The 24,318-nt window shown below is 27.9% G+C and overlaps 1 protein-coding gene and 1 pseudogene across 1 annotated transcript; one reads left to right on the top strand and one right to left on the bottom strand.

Annotated features, from left to right (window-relative positions):
- Positions 1 to 966: 966 nt before the first annotated feature.
- LOC113859166 (ADP-ribosylation factor-like protein 2) lies at positions 967 to 4,643 on the bottom strand. The gene is made up of 5 exons (XM_027491983.1): positions 4,543 to 4,643; positions 4,343 to 4,453; positions 3,650 to 3,812; positions 3,036 to 3,116; positions 967 to 1,159 (listed from the first exon to the last, which is right to left on the bottom strand). The coding sequence occupies exons 1-5, from the start codon at positions 4,605 to 4,607 to the stop codon at positions 1,022 to 1,024; spliced, it is 558 nt and encodes a 185-aa protein (XP_027347784.1). The 5' UTR covers positions 4,608 to 4,643; the 3' UTR covers positions 967 to 1,021.
- A 14,869-nt stretch (positions 4,644 to 19,512) lies between these two features.
- Positions 19,513 to 23,667, top strand: LOC113859351 (annotated as a pseudogene).
- The last annotated feature ends 651 nt before the right edge of the window (positions 23,668 to 24,318 follow it).

The raw sequence follows: 24,318 nt of genomic DNA on the forward strand, positions 1-24,318 counted from the left end.
CAGATGCGGCAACCAAACATACTCTTAGACTTTACCCTAAAAAATCCTGAAAAGGCACATTTTGCAAGTTATTAATTTTAATTCAATCCTGTTGCTTGCCATCACTTTTTTATTAGTATCTTTTACAGAATAAGTGGCGTGTTTCATTCTTCTAAAATCAGCAATCATCTCTTTTGGGTTACCAAGTTCCAGGTGATCATTTCCCTTTTTTCTTTTACAAATTCTCTCGACATATACATTTATTTCAGAATTCAATACAATTTCTTGCCGCAACCTCATGCAAAACGTTAAGAAATCTGCGGCCTAAAACCCCTCATTTCGGGGGCTTAGCCAAATTGATTTCACGAGAAACATTTCTTCCTTCGTGGGCATGGTGATGATCTTGAAAACACTTGAGAACTAACAGTTTTGCTCTTATAAAAAATAAGGACAATGAGACACCTGTCCTCGATCATTGTAGGAGTATTTAGGTTGTTTTGAATGCGAGATTTTAAAATTCTAACAAATATGAAAATAATATCAAAAGATGTTTAAAGTGAAAGTCAAATATAAGAGTTATAATAATAAATATAAAAAGTTAAACATCATTAAAAAAAAAATTAAACTTTCTCTAAAAATAAGTCATTTAAAATTTTTTCTAATTAAAATAAAAATTATCAATTTAAAATTTTGTTGAATTTTAAAATTACATTTTCCTAGTATCCAAATACATAAGTTGTATGAATTTTAAAATGCCCTATCCAAACACAGCTTTTTTCAATTATCTAGTTAAGGAAAAGCTGATAGACACACTCATATGATCCCACAAACCGGAGTCTTGTATTTTCTTCTACTACCCAATTTCATTTTCACAAAAGAAACCTTATATTAACTATTTCACTCACTATACTACAAAGGGAGAAAAAAAATACCGTTTGGAACATCTCATTGATGCAGAGCCTCACCTTCCATAGACAGCATATTAGGTTTACGAATGCTCTTCAAAGTTTGAACCATGTCATGAATAATGACAAAACAATCATTAGTCAAGCATGTAGATTCTAGAGGCTATGTCTTGGACCAACCAATCAAATCCCTCAAGCAGACCCTCACCAGTGTGTGCACTACAACCAACTATTTTCCAGTGCCGAGATTTATCCATGGCTTCCAAGTTCATCACCTGAAAAATTGAGCATATTAGGAAACCCAACCTTAAAAACAATTATATATTAAACTAGGGTTAAAAAGCTTGACTCCTTGTCACTAAGATATCTCAGAATTCAACTTGTGTTATTTATTATTTTTATTCATTTTTCTTACACTTAGCTTCCCCTTGTTCCTAAAGTTATGTAAAATTTCAGGTTTTGCAATACATATAAACTTCTTGAGCACTTCAAACTTAAATGGAACCCAAACTTCCAAAATTCAGTTCAAAGCTATTGAAACATTACTCCAAGGATTTGCTTTCATGCTTCTCTTAAGCTTTGTTTGGAAGTTAATTTTAGAGGGAAAAAAAAGAAGAAAGTAGAAGATTTATTAGATAATAATAATTATTTGAGAGATTTTAAATGTAAGGAAGTGCTTTTATAAATCCTTAAAAACTATTATAAACTCATGATTTAAAGCTTTTCTTTAGGAGTTTAAGGGAACGGGAAGGAAAGGGAGCTTTGAAGGCCACCTAAAAACTCCCCAATATCCCTTCCACTCATTTTAAAATCTTACAAACAAGGAAAGGACTCCTAAAAGCCTTTCTTTCTCTTCCTTTCCCTCCTAAATTAAACTTGCAAACAAAGCCTTAAGTTTCTCAAAATTGAAGTTTTTTTTTTTTGTAAACCCTCCTTCTCCCTTCCTTCTCCTCTCCTTCCTAATCTCTCAAATCCTTTCCTTACTCTCCCTCCAAACTCTCCAATAAAAAAACTTTTATTCTGGGTTTCCAAATTTTATCAGATGAATGAACTATTTTAGTTGTGTGGCTTTATTTTGTAAATGTCTACCTCCAACATATTTCTCTAAAGGCCCTAAACTACATAAATGTACACATTTTCATGATGTTATACCAAGAAACAACATTGACGATTAGCTGCCTAAGTTGAGCAAAGCGAAATCCACCAGCATATGTCTTAACTAAAAAAGAAAGGTGCAATATCTTGACTAATTACTGGCATAGGTAGCTTTGTTTCAGTGAAAGCAACATTTCCCACAGAAACCCTCCAAAAAAATGTATCCCAAGGGAAGACAGTGCCATGTAATCCTAGTGTAATGTAACAGTAGAAACATGATGATGCTTATAAAATAAAGATAAGTAAAATTGCAAGTTAATCGGCTTAGGTTACATGAATTTATTTTATTAATCAAGGCATTGAATCAAGTATGATATATAAACCGATATATCAAAATCATATAATTATTGAACTTTACATGAAATTTACTGCCTTCAATGAGCATTGTTTGAAGACTAATGTTATTGTAACAACACCTTCCGAAAACATCTTTTACAACAATAAAAGAGACAGGAAAAGATAATTAAATCACAGATCAGCTAATAAGATGATGCTCTTTAAATATAGTATTGGGTAAAACGTAGAAACCTAAATATTGTTGATATTACAAACAATATAAGATTAGTTGAACGACTATGCTCCCCAATCCCATTCCCCCATATATACACCAAGCCAAAGTTCAGTGCAAGAAAGGATTATTATGTGAAAATTGTAGTAGAAAGATTTCAGCAGGTGGAATATTTGGCATTATAATGACTATCATAACTATTTATGGTTGGTAATATAAATTCACTGATTGAGACTGGATTGCCGCTCTCTCCATGAGTAGTTAAGTAGGTAATCATTTAAGAATTATAACAATTAAGAGAACTATCAGTAAAAGGTCCATCTAGCAAAAGGCATTGATTCTTTCACCATTAAGGATGGCAAAATATGAACATATGTGTTTTTTTTTAGCCATAGTTCGTAGAAATATAATGTTAGCTAGATTAAGGAAAAAAATCCACCCTCCCACCCAAAAAAAAAAAAAAGACATACAAAAAGAAATGGATCAACCTTAGCTATTTCTTCAGGTGTAAGGGCGCCTTTAATGTCCTGTTTATTTGCCAGGATCAGTAAGGATGCTCCAGATAGCCTCTGTCACATGAAATTAAAAACTAATGAGATTTGAGAATGGTAGTAGTTGAGAAACACTCAAAGAAGAAAAAAGACAACCATAATTACTTGAGCATTCCAAATTAGTAACAATGAGAAATACTTAAAGATGGTTTTAGTATAACAAAAAACAAATTTTCAAGCGTTAGAGAAGCAAGTAATTATAACTGCACCAGTACTAATATTAAAAATACTTCATCTATGTAGTAATAAAGTTATCACAAGGAAAGGAAAGCAACTGCCAATGGAATAAACAGGATTTGATGTCCTGAATCGACCAAAGGCATTGGTTCATGACCAAAATTCCTTAAGCATTCACTTTCATGCAACTACTATGCTTCAGATACATTAGCACAAAGGATAAAGAGGTTTATGCCAATCAATTGATCCAAAAAAAGGAAATGAATTGATTAGTCTCCAAAAACTGACTGAATATCTTCAGCATGTACAACATGTAAGCAATATGTTAGGTGAATAAGTAACAACCAGTAACCATTTGGATTGAACATACATACCTCTTCCTTTAGAAGGTTATCTAGCTCCATTTTGCAATCATCTAACCTTCTCAGATCAGAACTGTCGACTACCCAAACCAAACCATCTGTTTGCTCAAAGTAGTTTCTCCAGTAAGATCTTATTGTCTTTTGGCCTCCAACATCCCATATATTTAGAGTGTACCTGCCATTGTCAATGTGAACATTCAAGAACACAGTAAATCACTGTAAGATACTCACTAAAGCAACACAACGAAATGAAGCGTTATGTGGTGTAACTGTAACGCGGAATTACAATTTATAAGCCAAAAGGACTTTAACAAAATTCAAAAATCAAAATTTTCATGTTCTAGAATACACCAAAACCAAATCTAGCGTGTGATTGAAAACACATTGAAAAACCTATAAACGCCAATCTAACACAATAGTTATAAGTATTAAGGTTGAAGTAAACGCGGATCCATCACCGTTCAAATGTAAATCTAAATACCGAGAACTAAGATCCTAATTTGTCCAACTAGTGTTAAATGTGTATCACCACTCACTGACTGGTGGCTTTTCTGTTCAAATATTTCTAACATTAAATTAAATATTACATGATAAGTAACATTATTAGCAATAGGTTAAAAAGAAAAATAATAAAACGGATATTATTTTAGTACAGCTATGCACAGTGTTTAGTGTAGTGGAACGAGAAGGGGAGGGAAGTTTCACTTTTGGTAAGTTATGGTTTTAATGTTAAAGCCAAGGGTGGGGCTGATGACGCTAGTGTCCTCCCCGTTAATCTTCAAAACGATTGTCGTTTTCCCCGAATTGTCCAACCCGCTGCACAACCATCAACCGCATACAAATATTTTAATTGTTATTGTCGAAAAATCTAGAAAGTGAGAAACGGAATGGGAATTGCTTCTTACACCATAAGAATTCGCATTTCCTTCTCTTTCCTTTTGATTTTCCGAATAATGCTGAGAAGACCCATTGAGACAAGAGATCTTAACTTTCCGGAAAGCGGAGGGAGGGAAGAAGTAGAACAGAGATGCAGCGGTTACGATACTCAAGTATTTATCATAATACTGGGCCATGGCCCATGAGGCCCATCAGAAAACAACCTTATTTCCAGTAAGAAGCTGTTACGTGACAAAAACATACAGCTGAAGTATTTGGGCGACCATTCTGGTGAAATGTATTATTAAATACAAGGCCCAATTTATTAAGAATGTCAAGTTGTGTTCAGTTTATAAATGCTTATAAAGAAATTAGGAGTTTTTAAAAATTTAGGTGCATAAATTGATTTTAACATATGAAGAAAATTTTATTTTAATTTTTCTTTTGTATTTTTTAAGAAATCTCTTCTAAGAGATGTTTACTTATTTCCAATAACATAATCAGTGGAAAAATTCTTGTGTTTTTTTTTATTATTAGGTTAAAAAAAATTTATGGGAATGAAGGGGAAGCCGAAATCTCTACTCTCTTAATGTAATTTAAACTTAAATGGATGGTCGATTGAATTGAGATATTGGGTGTGAGAGAGAAAGAAAATGAAAAATAGAGTTGTTAAAGTGAACTTTGACTGAGTGAATGCAGCCTACCCTGAATTTTTGGCGAATTGAGTTTTTTAAAAAATAACTCATATTTTTTAAGTATTTTTTACTTGCACCACCTCAACTTAGTAATAAATATAGGTTACCCTTACCCCGTAACAAATTAGTTTAACTCACTAGTTTTGTAATTTATTAATAATTTAAATTTAAAAATAATTTACGACTACGTATTCTTAAGTTTTAAAACCATTCTCCCTCTCTTTTTCATTATTACTTATATCTGACTATCATGCATTGTTGTGTATTGCATTTTACTGAGAGGACATACAAAAAGCCCAGCAAAGACGCTAAAGCCCACTCTAACTAAAACATTGCATAAAGAAAGTAAAATATGAGAGGCACCCATTGATCTAGAAGATTTTAAAGTAGAAACAACTATAAAAAAAATATTCAAATTGTAGAACCTTGTCTCAAACTTTAGCCCTCAAGATTCAATTGCAAAGGATATGACAATGCTAGTCGGCGATGAAGAGACCCAAAAAAGGAAAGAGAACCTTTACCATTCATGCCGATGACCTCTTCCACAGTTGGTTGAAATTTGGTTCAACCATTTTCTTAAGATTTTATTAGTTTTTTTTTTTTTTTTTTTGGTGTTCCAATCCAATATTAGTTTCACAACATATTCATTTAAATATCTTCACTGGATTGATTGATAGTTATTTCAATTTACTCGTCAATTCAATTTTTATGACACTAGTTAGTTTCTGAAAGAATATTAGCGGTACTTTAAAATCTAATTTTTTGAAAGAATGAGAACATGATGTATTGTATATATAAAAAATATATATCTAAAAGTTACAGTAAAATATACACTAAAAAATAATAATAAAATAATTCTAACTAATATTTGTATCCTAATACTCTTCTACAAACTTAGGTTCAGGTTTTGAAACAACTCTAAGTTTATATTGAAAATCAGAGAATTTGGTGTTAAAAATAGTTTTTGTAAGTCCATTAGCTGATAAAAATTGATGAACTGAGATTTACTTGTTAACAACCTTTTTTTGAACAAAATGTAAATCTAATTCAAAATATTTGGTTATGTTATGGAGTATTGGATTGGTTGAGAACTGAACAGTAGCAAAGTTATCACGGTAAAAAGCAAAACAAGTTTGTTGAATATTAAGTTCTCTTAGCAAAGATTGAATCCACAAATTTTCTATAATTGTAGAAGCAAGACACTATTACTCAGCCTCAATGCTTGATCAACTCATAACATGTTTCTTTGAAGACCAATTTATAAGATTGTCACCAAAGTATATGCAAAATCCTGAGGTTGATCTTCTATCATCTGGATTGATTCTCCAATCAGAATCACAATATGCAATCAAGTGAAAATTTGAGCATATTTTAAATTGTAAACCAAATTGTTGAGTTCCAACAAGGTATCTAAGTATGCCTTTGACAGCATTCAAATGAGTGTCCAAAGGATTGTACATGAATTAGCAAACATTGTTGACATAGAAGGTGATGTTTGGTCGTGTTATAGTAATATATTGTAGTGCTCCTACTATTAATCTATCCAGGATCATGAAAGCAAGTTTCTTGATGTGTAGAGAGTTTAAGACTGGAAATCATAGGTGTAGGCATGAGTTTGCAATATTTCATATTATCTCTCTTTAAGAGATCAGTAATACACTTTATTTGAGAGAGATAAAGAGTGCCTTTTGAACTTCTAACTACTTGAATGCCTAGAAAATACTAGAGTTGACCAAGATCATTTAGAGCAAATTTAAAATGAAGGGCTTCAATGATTTCTTGTATTTCTAATGAAGAACTTCTTGTTACTAAAATATCATCAACATAGACAATTATATATAGGGATGGTGTTTGATATAATTTGATGAAGAGTGAGTTATCACATTTGGCAGCATGGAATCCTAGGTGAACAAGAGTAGTATTAAGTTTTTCAAACCAAGCGCTTGGTGCTTGTTTAAGACCATAAATTGTCTTTGTCAATCTGGAAACTAGCTTTTGATTTCCAAGCATGAAACGTGGTGGTTGACTCATAAAAACCTCTTCTTGCAATTCTCTATTCAAGAAAGCATTGTTTACATCTAGCTGATAAATTTGTCATTTCTTAGACAGAGTAAGAGAAAGAATAACACGGATGATAATAGTTTTGACAACGGGATTGAATGTCTCAAAGTAATTAAATCCTTCCTTTTGGTGAAAACCTTTGGCCACGAATTTGGCTTTGTATTTTTGTATTGAGCCATCTGCATTGTACTTGGTTTGAAATACCCATTTACCACCAATGGGTTGTCGATCAGGAGGTAGAGGGACTAGCATCCAAGTCTTGTTCTTCATTAAAGCACCATTTTCTTCTAGCATTGCTTTATGCCAATGAGGTTGGTTTAGAGCTTCAACAACTGTTGATGGTTCAACAAGAAGCATGGAATGCATGGTTCAACAAGAGTTATATAATATAAATGTATTTATAATGTTGTTTATTTAAAAATTATTTTTAACATAAATTTATTATTTATTAAATAATTTTTTATTATAATTTTCTTTCAATATGACATTTAAAATAGCTAGTGAGATAAAAGGTTGTAGATCGAGTTAGAAAAAAATATTACTAAGTGGATCAAACATGCATGTTTATCACCACTAAAAAATATTTATACATTAAATAAAACTTAAATATATCATATTTAAAAATTAAATGTGAATTATAATATATATATATATATATATATATATATATATATATATATATATATATATATATACTATGCTCATGCATAAATTACTTATGCGTGTGCAAAGGATTTTGATAACAATAGGTCTTTTTATTTGTCACTTAAATTGTTTCCCTTGTTCTATTTTCATTTCTTTTATTTTGTACGACATGTTGATTCATACGTACATAACTTAGCATTAAACAAAACTTGTTAGGGAGGTCATAAATTTATATATATACTATTGTGTGAAAAATAAAGAAATTTAATATTTGATAAAGAAAAAAATAATATAAGGAACACCAGTAAATGAAAAACTTTAAATAATTAGAATTTCTTATTAAAATTTTTATAGGTATAATTTAATTATTATTGTTGCGTGATATCATTTTATAAATTAATCAAAATAGGAGTAATCATAGGTTACGACAAATAGGTTTAAATCAATTAAAATATAATGTTTAGTTTGAATCGGCTGAAGAAAACTTTTTTCAGTAATCTGAACCAAAATTAGGTTGATTCAAGTTGAGAAAATATATTATACACAGTTTAAAGGACAAGACATGAAATCCTAGGCTTTTCATTTTTCTTTTTTCTTTTTGGGGTCAAAATGAAGTCCTATAGGCTTGTAAAAGGTAAAGTTGAACCATACGAAGACAAAGTTGGCAAGTTAACTTAGGTAAATTGCAACCAGGCAAGGGATGGCAACTCGCCATAGTTTGCAAATTTCTATTTGTACCTTAAGGTTTGAGTAACAGTTCGTGTAAGGAGGAGTGTGACATTTAGAGTATATTTATTTTCTTTTTTTAAAATGTTTTTTAAATAAAAAATAATACAAATCTATACTGTATTTTATTTTTTTAAAATTTATTTTAAAAAGAAAAATTTATATTTTTTATTTGGTCAACCTGAACCTGATGTATAGATTTCAGTTGTTAGTAATACTCGTATATGAACAATATAAGTGTGGGCTTTGATGACTCTCGGTTGGAAGTTATCTTTTATGTTAGTAACAGGTTCTTATTAACCTGATATTATTAACTAAAATTTTTTAAAATTTTTTAAAATAATGTTTTTTTATATATAAGTAATATTAGTAACAAGCTCTTGTTAACACATTATTATTAACTAAAATTTATTAAAAATTTTAAAAATGATGTGAGAGACTCTTTTCATTTATAAATTAATATATTTTTTTTGTATTTTGTAGTTTTTAATATATTTTAATTAATAATAGCAAGTATGTTAGAAAGAGTGTTGTTAGTCTCTCTTGTTTTTCATCAATAATTAAGACTTAAGTTGAGTTTAATATATTTATTCGTTTAATTCGTATATAAAGATTAGTTGTATTTAAAAAAAATCCAATTTGAATTTAATCAAAGTGAACTTAACTTAAATTTTGGCTAACCCACAATAGGACAAGGTAGTTTATTTATTTATTAACGATTTAAAGTATTGCTACAATTTCTCTGCTTATATTCTTAGTCTTATTTACTCGGGTGACCTTTGGGTTTGTAACAAGATTTAACAAGACATAGGTTTACATGAAAAGACCGTGAGGTTGAAATATTGAGTTTGGATTAAAAATGCAACTTTTTTTATCAAATAAAATTGAATTTTAATTTTATAATTTTTTAAAAGGTAATCCTATGAGATGACTTGATCATTTGGTTCGATGTCTACTGAATTTGCAAAATTTTAACCCACAGGTAAAATAGTTTAGCCTAAAATTGTATTAACCCATAATACACTTACCCAAATTGGTTGCTCCGACCAAAACTAACGATCTTACTAATTTTTCTATTTGATGGTGGTTATCAACATAGTTGAAATTTGAATAGTATCTTTTTTGATAGAAAAAGCAATAAAGCAAGTTTTTTGTTATTTTAAAAATTTAAAGAATATTTTAAAACATAGTAAATAAATAAGCTCTTAATAATATTTCAAGAGATTTATAATCAATGAGTAAAGATAGCTAACAAGTTTTAAGAAAAGTTTGAGAATATTAAATACAAGGCAATTATAAAAATTTTGTTGCATTTAAAGTATATAGCGTAACATTCTTGTTTTTATTACTTTTATTTGTTTTAAAAAAAAAGGGAGTTTATAGTAGGGTCTCTCGCTTAAGTGAGATAAAATTTTTTAGGCTAACTATTTTGCAACATTCTCGCTCAAGTGAAATGAATCTTGCTCTATTAAGATACTATAAAGTTGTCCCAACTATCCTCTCGCTTAGGCGAGAGGAGTCTCGCCTAGATGAGAGAGGTTTCGCACAAGTGACCTTGCTGAAAAAAAAATTGGAGAACTCTTTAGACCTATTCTCAGGCAAGAATATCAAAAAATTGAATAAAAAAAATTGTTTGCTTTCCTCGCTCAGCTGAGGAAAGGCTTGCTTAGGTGAGGATAGTCTCATTCAAGCGAGAGCTCGCTCGGTCAATCGAGAATGCATAAGTTTAGAAGGATATTTAAGGAACTTCCATTATAGAAATTTTCATTTAGAACCAAACAACATTCTCTCACGTTTCTCTCTATTCTCTCACGTTTCCTTTTCAAAGAAAACTCTCTCAAATCTTGAAACTCTTCCAGATTCAAACTTAAATGTCTATTCCAACTTATTCTAAGTAAGTTTCTTATTGTGTAGTTCTTCAAGTTCCCTCTTTATCCTTTATTTTTTCTTTCTCAAGAGTTTTCTACTTTGTAATACTAGAGATATCTTGGTATTTTTCATCAGAACGTTGTATCTCTTTTGGATCTCATGAAAAACATGATATTACAACTTATTTCTAGGTAAAGGGAGTTGATCCCAAAACCTAACTCCTACTCATGTGTTTTGGTTTACAAACCCTAACTTTTTTACTATATTTCATAGAACCCTAGTATTTCCTAAGGTTTTAATACTAAAGAATAAAAATTTTTGGGTATGAAAGACCGATAACTTATTTCAAAAACTATCTAGAAAAAAATTTAAAGTAGGAGTTATGAGTAAATCAAGTTTCTAAAGAGTTTTTATGATATTATTATTATTATTATTATTATTATGTGTATACAAGTAATATTGAACTAGTATTCTGTATGATATGCGTTAGAAGATGCTAAACTCTAAGATAAACGATTTTATTAAGACTAAAAAAGTGTATATGTTATATTGTACGCCTTGTTTGAGTTTGAAGGTGTTCAACTTTTGGCACATTGTATTAATCAGTATGATGTGAAATTAATTAATGATTTATCTGTATTAGAATGACATATTGTAGTGATTTTGGATTTTTGTTTAAAAGTTGATGTTTGTTTTAAAAGGCTGAATTGATATAAATAATTGATGAGGAAATGTATTTTATTATGTATATGTGAATTAAACTATCTAGATATGTAAAATCGTATACATGTTTTATTTAATCGAATGATGAGAAAGAAATGAAGAAAAATGCATTATAAGTAAATGTTATAAGAAATAATGAGAAAATATCATAAGAAATACTGAGAAAGTAAATGTTATGAGAAAAGATGAGAATAAGTAATGATTATAAAATTGTGATGGATGTGATATAGTATAATAATTGTGTGATTATAATATATACATATATATATACATATACATATATATATATATATATATATATATATATATTGTAACATATCGATGGGTGTTGTAATAATATATGTGTTACAATACATTGACAAGTGCGATTAAAACATATATAATATGACATATTGATTGATGTGATATAATACATGTATTATGACATACAGATTAATATAAAAATATATGTTATGAATTTTTAGTTAATGAACTCTTTAGAATATATATATATATATATATATATATATATATATATATATATATATATTCTAACATCTCGATTAGTGTGTGATGATATATGTGTTATAATACATCGACAGATGCAATTAAAACATATATATTATAATATATTGATTGATGTGATATAATACATGTATTATGACATACAAATTGATGTGATATATGTGATACCTGTGAGTCACTATTAACCAATGTGTATATTAAATTGTGTTAGATAATATTTTTAGTATTATTCAATTATTCTGTCAAATAAAGGATTTAGTAAGGCGGAGAATATTTATCCTTACTAAATATTTTCAAGAAATAGATTTAAAAAAAAATTAAAGAATATTAACTAGATATAAAATCATATTCTTCGTGAAAATTGCAAGTGACTACTCTGCTAGTATTTGGAGTATTATGAAGAATTATAATATTTTATTAAACTCCTAATTAAATTGACAATATTATGTAATTATTCTAAATGTTAATTTATGATACCTTGATAAGTTTGATTATAAATATTAATTTAAACTGTATTGTAATATTGATAGTTAGTTATTTTAACTATAAATTACAATTATTTTTATAAAAATTTATTTTGCTAGAAAACAGTGTTGTTGTGATTTAAATTTATATGTATATATCATTTTCTTGAAAGAAAATTTTAGTTTATACTTTATTTACATATTTAAATTCTAAAAAATGTTTCTTTTAAAAATTTGAATATTTTTATGTTTTCATAAATTAAATAATAGAAATGTAAGTTTGACTTTTCTTCAATTCATTAAGTCATAAAAATAAAAATATTTACTTTATTTGTCTTTCTTCGTTATAGTCTATGTTACATATTAAAATATAAATTAAAGATGTTACGCATAGACTCTTGAAAAATGTTAAAGACATAAGCTTGACATATTTTATTTCACATATTCTATTCTTCATTTAGATGTACAAACACTTTTAACAAAAGTTATTTATGTTGTATTTTTTTACTAATGAGATATAATTGATAAAGGTTTTAATTTTACACTTAAATGAACTTATGGATTATAAAAAAATATAAAATAAATAAAATATTTTTATAAGTTAAAAATAATTTATCTTTATAAATTTTAGAAAATTTAAATAAAAATATATCTAGAAAGTAAAAAAAAAAATATAAGTTAATTTTAATTTAAAGAAGAAGTTTGATTTATTTTATTACTTAATTTTTGACACCAATTAATAACTTTTTAAAAGTTTATTTAAACTAACCTTAAGGAGAAGTATACGTGTGAACTTGTTTTTAAATATTTAACAATTATTATTATATTTTTTATTTTATTAAAACTATCTAATAATTTTTTATGAACTAAAATTAATTATTATTTTATTTTTAATAAAAATATGCTAATTTATGAATTATATGTGCTGCATATGCCTAATAATTATTTATGTGATCTGTTTGTTTGAGTTTAAATATATGTAATTGATTAGTATAAATTGAAGTGTAAGTTTTAATCAAAATTTTATGATAAGAATGAATTAAAGTCAATACTTTGTATATTTGATTAGTTTTTTTTTCATAGTCACCACGAATTATGTAAATGAGTTGTTAATCACTTGTAACAAAATTCAAAGCTCAATTACAACTACTTTTATTTTAAAAATTATGTTTTTAACAAGTAAACTTAAAATTATATTATAATGATCTTTAATATTTTAATATTATATAATGTCATGCGAATAATTTTACATAACATGTAATACATTGCAAAAAAGTGAATTCTTCCCTCCTTAAGCCATTGAATATGGCTACTAAGTTAAAATTGATCTACAAATATAGTTCATATACTTTTGGAATGATTTGAATGTTATTCTCAAATTCTATTTTTTTAATATATATTTATTTTTTCTTTCAAACTAATTAGTGATAATTAGTATTTGATTAAGAGTTAAGCATAAAGAGAATTTACAAACACAACTTAAGAAATTTTTTAATTATAAAATTCTCAATTTTTTAATCATCTCGTCAAACACAACACAATTTAAAGACAATAAATATTCAAAGTTTGGTCATTTGAGATAAAAGATTATATGAGTTATCATACAATGCTTGTTTAAGTTGTATAGAAACATGACTTCTAGTATTCCTTAAAAGTAAATTGTGATAAATAGCTATAGAGTACTTTTATCTTTAATATTCAACATAATCTTATTATTGTGTTAATTTTAAAAAGTAGATTAATATAAGAACTTATTTTAAATTTTATAGTTTTACCCATTTATTTTCACAATTGTAAACAATAATAATAATAATTTTTATTTTGTTTATTTAATTAAGAATATTTATATATTGAACAAAATTTAATATGATAAATAATTTGAAATAAATGAAAATATGAACGTATGAAATTATTAAATTTCAAGTTTTGTTTTATAAATTAATTATGTCCTTAAATATGTTTAATAATATAAACTTATAATGGCTTAAATATGTTTTTAGTTCTTGATATTTTAGCATTTTTTTTTAATTTTTATATTTTTTTTTTGTTTTAGTTCATATTTTTTATTTTTTATTTTAATCTTTAATGTTAATTTGATTCATTAAAATACTGTTACATGACAGTTTTTTATTTGATCACATTAATGTCAGGGACTAAAAATAAAAAATTATAAAAAAAAGTAAGAAGTAAAATAAAATAAAAAAATTATTTAAATAGCCAAAAATTAGTTAAAATATGAGAATAAAAATATTCTTAAACCAAAACTTATAATTTATTTAGGAACATGTAACTTTTAAAAATTAGTTTTTAGCTTCTTGATTTAACATTTAACTCCTAAAAATTAGTTACCAATAATTTAATTTTTATATTTATATTAAATTTTAAAAATTTACACCAACACAGCATTTAAGATCATTGTAATCTCTTTTTTTTCATTTTTATTCTTTCTTCCTAATTTTTTTTCACCCTCTCTTCAATCATTTTTAATTGATTAATTAATAATAAATGAATATAATGAATGATATTTAGTTTTAATATTATCAATTTAATATTAAATACCATATTTAGTTCTTTAACTCAATTTAGTTAATTTTATCAAACAACTTTAATAGTTAGCTAATAAGTTTTAAACTTGCTTCATAGCTATAAGGAGCTTTCAACTAGTTTTTATAAATAGAACTTCTAACTTTTAGATAATTTGTAACTTTCAGCTGATTTATTTATTATTTAGCCAAACATATTTCCAGTACAAACTTATGAAGAATTATATGAAGTGTAAAATTTTAAGTTTTGGTATTAATTTCAAGATCCATAATTTAATTTCTTTGTTTTTAAACACTGAACTAGGGATGACAAAATTGCTCACACTTGTGAATATCCATGAGATAAAAAATTGCTATGGTTAAAAAAAAAAAAAAACATATGTAAATACTCGTGAGTTTAATCATACTTTTTTTTATCCACTTATTAACGAGGCATGTGTATATATTAAAGTTAATGTACGCATAAGTAGTATACATAAAATTATTAAAATGTCACTAAGTAAACATATTCCTACCTTTGTTATCTTATGGTAATTTTGATGTCATTTCTTCTAATTATAATTTTATATATAAGTTACTTTAAATTAGGTTATTTTTTAAAATACAAAAAAATTAAAAGAAAAAACAGGTTTAGATCAATTTTGTAGTATCGATTCATAAGTGATTTTGGTCGGTTCTTGGCGGATTTTTAACCATTTTTTTCCTAATTTTCTGAGTGTTCTAGACTAGTGACCATTCCTAGACCAATCACTCGGTCCAATTTTAGAAGTATAATTACACTTGTATTGTCTTTTTTTTTTTTTTACTATAATTTTCTCTGAATATAAATCAATTCACAACAAGCTATGAGGCCATGTTGTTTGGTTTAGATTACATGTTTAACATTATAATAGTTGTGTATCTCAATCAGAAAAATAAAACGTATAAAAAGGTGCTATTTTCAATTTTTTTTTTATTTTTTGATTTGGAAATTCCATTTTTTATGAAGGAACCATTGATTGTAGAAGCAAGAAGGCCCGAGCATAAGGCCGCTAAAGCCTCGGCTTGAGACCTCCAAAAATAATAGTAATTGTTAGTATGTATTGCTTAAAAATATAAATTATCAATTATTGTATAAATAATGTTAAGAGTAATTTTTTATTTAAAAATAAACTCATCATTTTATTTATTTTTAATTGATAACTATATTATTTATTTTATTACTTGACTTTTTTTAGATCACAAGTATATTTTGTAGAGACAATTTTGTTTGAATTAAACAACATCATTGAGTGAGAAACTTCTTCTTCTAAGTATTTAATATAATTATATTTATCAAAATTACACTTTTAAACTTTCATTTTTTTTATTAGTCTTATTTAAAATATATATTTTTTTATTTAATATTGTAAATATTAAAATAAAACAAAGATACACATTGTCATAAAATATTAAAGATTTAGTAAGTAATTTTACATCTTTAAAAAAAGTTTAAATACAATAATAATTATAATATATTAATTTGAAAAATGGTTTATGTGCTTTAGAGCTGAATATAGATCGAGTCAGCTTCATGTAGAGCAAATGACTCTCCACAACAAGTTGTTCTCTGCATAAATATAACTTTTAAAAAAAATGTTAAGCAATATATAAGCTTTAATTCGCCAATCTTCTAATAATTCGTCACAAACTCATTGTAATGAAAGAGTAGTATGAATACGGTGATGTTCGGTAAATTTATAGAGAAGTTATTATAAAAAAAAAAATATAAACAATGAGTAATTTTTTTAAAAAGTTAATTTTTTAATTTTAAAAAAGTTAAATGAGAAATTTTTTAAAAATAGAAAAATATAAATATTTTTAACTTATAAGAAAAATTTTATTATTTTTCATACTAATTTTTTTTATGCAAGAACTTCTTTATGAAATTTTGCAAATAAGGTTTATGTATTTTTTTTCCGTAAAAATTTATCCACTCAATTTCGTCATTTTGTTTCGAAAAATGCCACATAATTGATGAATGCATCTTAATTCCATCCACATTGTTTTGAAAACAGAAAACAAATATAGCAGAAAAAGAAGAAAAAGAAAAAGTGGATAGTACGCAAGGGATCACTTGAGCAATTAGGTAGTCACCCAAACAAAGTACTTGACGCTTAATTACAAATTAACAAACTTGATGAATTACTCTTATCTTTTAGCATCCTTAGTCCACATATTATCGACAAGCCCGTACAATATAATTAATAACAACAAATAAAAAGATAAAGGAATGCTCTTTTAAGGCGCATAGTATAAGTACAGTGGTTTAAGACCACCTTTGACCAAAAGGTTAGACCTCCTTAGAGGAGACAATTAGAGGTTACAGTTTGTAGTCTCAGATGTTATGATACTGACAAGAACTTAACTTTCTTAGGGTAGCATGACTTATTTATAGATTTTTATTTTTTTTTCCTACTATACAATCCCCTTTACAACACGTTGGTCCACAACCTCCACCCTCATTTTATCACTTTAATTTTCTTTCCCCTCCTTTTTCTTCCTTCATATTCTTATTCCATTTCTTCTAAGTTGGTACTTTGAAACCTTACCTGGCACTGCCAAAGAAGATCCCGTCAACAACAAGATCACTAGACCAATCCCAATTCCCCTAGCCATAAAAGGTATCTCGCTCTAGTCTCAAGATCACATTTGAACCAAAAATATAAGAAAGTGAAATGTCCCTAACCCCAAGTGAAAGAAAGACAGACATTCCAGTTGTATCTTGTTACTTTTGAGGAATGTAATTTTATGTGTTCCCAAAGTTTATCATAGCAATTATTGTGGTATTTATTTAATATTGTTGTAATATACGTACTTCTAATATGCTTTATAATATAAAATGAGGCTACCGGCGTTTTTTAACTCATTTGCATGCATGCAAGCAAATCCCTCCACGATACCCACGTGTCATCTTGGTTGGAGATATTATTTCTTATTCTCATTCGTAATTAGTATTAAATATATTTAAGGATTTTCGTTGAATTAGGCGTTAGATACGATTCGGGTAATTATTATTTTATTTTCTTTTTCTATCCCTTTACATTGGGAAAGTGAAACACTGTAACAGATGGGTCCCATGAAATCCAACGAGCCACGTAACATCATGATTAGCGAGAGCATAACATGTAAGACCGTGTAGAACTGCGGTTGTGAGGCAGTGACCATTACTTACACCACTCGCATGCGTGCTCTTTCGTTTTCAAGACATTCTAATATTCTAGACTAGACCGAGAAAAACACATCACTTAATATACCACAAATTGTTTTCTTAAATTTAAACAGTGCTTAAGCTATTAAAAATAGTTTTTAATTAATATTCTAAAGATTTTGATTACAAAATTTATTTTAATAAAAATAATATTTTATATTAAAAGTTATGAATTGGATACAATAATAATTTTTTTTAATGGTTATCCATAAGATAATAGTTAAGTTTCTCTTTTAAAAAATAAGACTCTTAATAATTAATATTCTTAAAATAATAATTAACAAATAAAGATTTTATTAAAGATTATGTTAATAATAATTAAAATTTACTGAAAAATGTAATATTATAGTTTTAATTAAAAAAAAATCTAGTTCTTTAATTAATATTCTTACAGTGTTTATTAAATAATTTATTAACTTCAGTCCTTCAATTTGAATTTAAATACTTATAAATAGTAATTTTTATAAAAAATTATAATATTTATTAAACCTTTGTATATTTTTATGTTAATAAATATTTTTTATAAAATATATCACTTTTAATTATTTATTCTCAATTTTTAAGATTGAATTTATATATTTTTTATTAAATATAACTCTTAAAATGTATAAATATCTCTTCTAATCCCAGTTCTTTCTAACAGAAACTTATTTATTTGAAAAATATTGACAACACAATCTTTAACGTATTTTTTTAACATATTATTAATTGTTGATTAATATTTATTGAAAGCAAAAAAAATACAAGAGAAAAAAATATGTAACAAAATATCAATTGTATAAAAGTTAAGAAAACAAAATGTTAGATTAAATCACTGGAATGTGTTTGAATAGAGTAATTTAAATTTATTAGATTATATATATTTAGATAGTAAAAATTGTTTTTAGAATACTGAAAATTTTTAATTAATATTTTTATTAAATAAAATATTTCAAATAATCTGTTCAAAGAATTTTTAAAAATATAATTCCATTGTACTTATTTTTTAATTATTTATAATTTTTCATATTTAATTATTATTTAAATTATTTTTTAAAATTCTCTTAATAATTTATGAGTCCACACATGATTCTTAAATAGATAGCTTTGCGCATTAGTAACAAAAAGTTTCCACAAAATGACTACAAAACGAATGTGACTTTATTTTATTGAATAACAATAAGTGAAAAGCATGAAAATCAAAGTAAATATTAAGAAAATCACGGTGGTCATTGATATAAAGTTTTGAAAAATGAATTTATGTCTACTATTAAAAAAATTTGTTCAAACAAATTATTATCATTGAACCGTTAAAAAAAGTTATGAGAGGGTGCTAGAGTATGATCCACGTTACACAAGGTTGCGTGAGGATGTAGAAAATGTGTGTAAATGAAAATAAAAACTTGGCTTGCATCTTGGGCTAATCGTAGTTTACAAAGCGAATAGAGAGCATCTTTTGGAAAGCGGTGGTCGTCCCCGTTTGTTGAACTGTGGTTCATCAATCTCTAGACGATCTGATTCTCTCTCTTTCTCCGTGAATGTTTTTGAATCTTTTGATCGAATGGGGTCGATATTCCAGAGGAGAGTGTTTGGGTTTGGCTATGATGAATGTTGGGGTGGGGTCCCATTGGGTTATGAAAAACATTTTTGGTTTTAGTTTATTCGGCCTTTTCTTTTTGGTATAGTAGTTTCTATCTTTGACCCATTGAAATTTGTTGTTGTCTAGTGGACTAGACACATAAGAAGCCAAGTGAGAAGCTAGAGTTGCTTTGATGATTGCATTTGAGATACCTTTATCTCTTTCTCTCTCTTTAGCTTTTTCTCAGTGATCCAAAACCAATCCAAATCTCAGGATCTTCTTCTACTAAGGCTACTAATACTGTTGCCCCCATCAGCAACTGGTCCTAAAAAGCAATGTTGTTGTGATGGGGTTTGGATTCGGGGCATGAGGTTAGTATCATGACAATTGAGGAACATGGGTTTTGTTTTTTGATTCACGTGATTCCTACGGTACGATCAGATTCTGATGGAAGTTGGTGAGCTCCAAAAACTGCTTGTTGCTGCAGATTTGACGGTCTATAACGACTAACGGAGATGTTTGAAAGAATGGTCATTGTTCTGTTCAAACATGCAAATATATCTTTCCATATAGGAGCACTCCCTGCTAAGTACTAACCCCACGAGTTCCACCTATTCCACCCCTCGTTTATGTGCGTCCGTGCTAAAACAAATTCCTATTTTAAATATATACAAATATTATTTTTATTTTATGTAACATTTCTTAATAAAAATTAATTATTTTTAATTAAACTAAATCTTAAAATTAAAGTTATAATTTTCTATTTTGATATAACATCTGCCAATCAATATTTAAGTTTAAACACACATTGCATAATTTCAAATTAACTACAAATTAATATTGGAAATTAAAATTTAAAATTAACAAGTAATAGTTTTTATTAAAAAACTATAATATTGGATTTTATGATACCCCTTCCAATTCTTTTTTTTTATAAAAATATTATCACTATTTTTAATAGAAGGGATATATCATTGTTTTAATAAAAATTTGTCATATATAGTTTTAAATATATGTTAAAAAATTATACTTAAAAATTATAAAGATGAGTGATTTTAATATTTTCTAAATATTTTAAAATTTTTTAATTAATATACTTAGTATTGGTTAAAATTTATTAAAAATCATAAAAATTATGTGTATTTTATTCTTAACTTAACAAATCTCACTTATACTTTTATGATTTTTAACAAATTTCAATTAATAACTAAAATTGTTAAAAAAGAATGCATTAAATAGCATGTTATTAATACTCTTATTTTTCATTTCATAAATGAAAGCGCGTGTACTTCATTTAATGGATAAAATTTAGGTGCATTTCTTTTGATACTTTTAGTGTTGCCTGTCAATTAAAATTCCAATTATAATTCAATTAAAGGTCTACATTTAATGTTTTTATGTTTATCGAAGTGAAATTCTAATTTTGAGTTACAAGGAGCATTGAAACACTTAAAGAATTGTACTTAAATTTTATATTTTTTTAAAATACAAGTCACTAATTTAAATTTGAATATAATAAAAATTTATGACATATAATTAATGATAATAATAATAAATTAATTAATTATTTACTTTATAAAAAATTTAAACTGATAATTATTTAATTCATTTGTTTTATATTAGCTGTCACTTGAATACTTTTTATTTATCTCAAATTATTTGTCATTTTAGAATATAAAATAATACCTTCATTTATTAAAGATAGATTTTGTCAACTAATAATTAAAATAACCTTAAAATTAGTTATCACTTAACTATTGTAATAGCTTTAATTTTTTTAATAAATTTTTTTGTAAAATTTATTGTTTTATAATTGTAATTATTCAAACTAATTTATTTAAAATATGTGCCAACAACGTGCATATTTAGGTTTTTTCAGTCAAAATTTATGCAATATTTTTATTGTCCAGTCAACTTTTTTTATACTTTTATTAATTTTTTTAAATTTAAAAATAAAAAGGAAATGAAATTTATGTTATATTATCTTTTTCACTGCAAAGCTTGAGTCTAAATAACAAATAACACGAAAAAGAAAACATAATTACTAAATATACAAACATATAAAGAATTATATCTAAAATTTAACCTGAATTTAAAATTTGTACTTTTCTTAACAACAGTAATCAGCGTGGGAGAGATAAAATAGTTGGGAATATGAAAGTAATAATAATAGATTATGAAGAGAAACAGGTGGACAGAGTATATGCTTAAATAGGATTATTGGGATTAGAGCGTGATTGGGAAGGCAAGAGCGTGGAGCGTGAGAATAAGCGAGGGAGGGGCCAAGGAGAATACGACTACAACTACACTTACACTATTCCATTTTCCTTGGGGTGTGGCAGTGGCAGAGATACGGATACAAACAGAGTTTTTCATGTATTGGGTTTCAGACTAATAAAGCCTCGTGATCGGAGAAGGCAGATCCATGGAAGACTGTTCCCACTGTCACGTGCCCACTTTTGACTACTCCAATGACCAAACTCTCTCTCTCATCACTCTTTTTAGCTCAGAATTTGGATGCCCCTGCCACCGCTATAAATTGAAATCATGCAAGTAAAAATTGTATGCAGAGTCACAAACAGTGTCGCAGATATAAACTCCCAAAACACTTCCTCCTACCCTACCACTACGCTCTTTCATTTCTTCACACTTAAGAGAACACTTTCTCTTTCCTCTTACACAAACACAGACACCGGGTCCCCCTCTGTTTTTTCATGTCTTTGTAATTTTCTAGCTCGCATTTCTCCCCCAAATTTGCCCCACTAACGACAACGTCCACTGCAGGTGCTGACTGCTATTTCCCCATTTTTTCTCAGCTTATAAAGCTACCTCATTTGTACTACCATTTTAACCCTTCTATTTCCAACCTATAATTATTGCCACCAATTTCATCTCACTCTCCTTTAGCCCTCGTACTTCTTTTTCGCTTTCAATTTTCTATCTCTTAAACTATCATTGTTATTGTTACCTATTTAATTATCCTTCCCATATACCCTTCTTGCTCCCAAACCCGAGAGTCACACAGAGAGAAGAAAATAAGAATCTGGCCACGATGCATCGTTCTTGTTGCGGAAACTCTCAGGGGCACGTGATGGGAACGTGCACATGCGGCATGTTTCACAGCGAAGCAAATTCTTACCCTATGCTATTTTCTATGCCCAACAACCACGGTCCCTATGATGATTACGAACCCGACATGTATTCCTTCACGCCCTCTTCTCCGTCCGTGGACTGCACGCTCTCGCTTGGAATTGGAAGCCCATCCACATGTTTAAACGAAGATGAAGAGAAACGACACCGTAACTATCGCTGGGACTTATCGCACAACAGGCAATCTCAAACCAAGTCTGGTAGAGGAATTAGCAATGGTAGCAACTCCAACAACGATCCTCTCCTCGCTCGTCGCTGCGCCAATTGCAATACCACTTCCACTCCCCTTTGGAGGAATGGCCCTCGAGGCCCAAAGGTAAACCAATAACTCATCAAACCGAAAGTATCAGGTTTCTTCATGTCAAAACTTTGATCATGTTTAACAGCCAAAACGTCACACGACAAGTTTGTGTCATTTTTCTTTTCATCCAGGTTTTAAAACGAATCATATAAAAATAATGTAAATATTAAAATTTACAAAATCACTTAAAAAATATTTAATGTTTTAAATAACTAAATACTGAATAGTATTTCTTATCTACCAATGTTGAGACATTGGCTAGCCGTTTCTATTTGATACTCACTAAGTGAAACAGAGCGGACATACAATTTCATGCAAGCATACATTTTAAAGAATATTGTTTATATTATTTTGTTACAAACCTCTGAAAAAATACATTTATCACTTAATTAATTAATTTATAATATTGAGTTGAATTGCAGTCACTATGCAATGCTTGTGGGATCAGATTCAAGAAGGAAGAGCGAAGAGCGAGCGCAGCCGCTGCCACGTCAGCGGCAGCTCATGGCGGCGCGTACAGTCACCAAAGCAATTCGTGGTACGCACAGTCGCAGGGCCAGAGAATGGGAAACGAGTTACGGTTTATGGATGATTCGGATAGAGACTCAGAGAATGGCATTCCTTTCCTCTCTTGGAGACTCAACGTTGCAGACAGAACAAGCCTCGTTCATGACTTCACAAGATGAGCATTGAACAATGTGATGATGGCATCCACTATTCGTTTGTAACAGAAAAATGACAAAAGCTACTGCTACCTTAATGTTGTGTACGTCAACGTTTTACGATGATGATGATGTAGATGGATGTTTATGATTGCGATGGTTACGGTCTCTTCGATGTGATTTTTATTTTTTTGACCTTTTCCTTTTTGTTTGGTTCCTTTTTTCGGTCTTGTGTGAGATGAAGGGAGAACGGGATAATTCTATGTTCTTAGTTTGCTTTTTCTTTGGTCTTCCCTCTTTAACTTTCTCTTTCAGTTACTTTGTTAATCCTACCTTTCTGTTGGTTAACCTTTTCCTCTTGCACTCTCGATTTTATATATTATTCTAAATTGATTCTCACCATGATGGTTACAGCTTGTGGACCATTTTCAGATGCATTTGGTGCAATGGCATTATAACGAGGTGTTGTTTTTTTTCCAGGCTTTATGGTCATAAGACATTCATACATTCATTTGATGCACTTTCAGTAAAGAGATAGAAAGAATGAGTGTGAGATGTTGTTGATGCATTTAATTCGGGTGTTGTAGTTCCGATGATTCGATGTGTATGTTGGATACTGTTCTCTCTGAACCGGACACCGGTTCAGAACAGTGAAACTGAAATGTCTTTAGCTTA

The sequence above is a fragment of the Abrus precatorius genome, unplaced genomic scaffold (assembly GCF_003935025.1).
Source record: "Abrus precatorius isolate BTA unplaced genomic scaffold, Abrus_2018 Scaffold2, whole genome shotgun sequence".
In the NCBI taxonomy this organism is placed as follows: Eukaryota; Viridiplantae; Streptophyta; class Magnoliopsida; order Fabales; family Fabaceae; genus Abrus; species Abrus precatorius.

Bases quoted from the DNA above. Each gene is read 5' to 3' on its own strand.
- LOC113859166 (XM_027491983.1), bottom strand. From the start codon at position 4,607: ATGGGTCTTCTCAGCATTATTCGGAAAATCAAAAGGAAAGAGAAGGAA. The intron at 4,454-4,542 runs GTAAGAAGCAAT...ATGGTTGTGCAG, and splicing joins GAAATGCGAATTCTTATGGT to CGGGTTGGACAATTCGGGGA. The intron at 1,160-3,035 runs GTTGATCCATTT...TCAATTTTTCAG, and splicing joins CACCTGAAGAAATAGCTAAG to GTGATGAACTTGGAAGCCAT.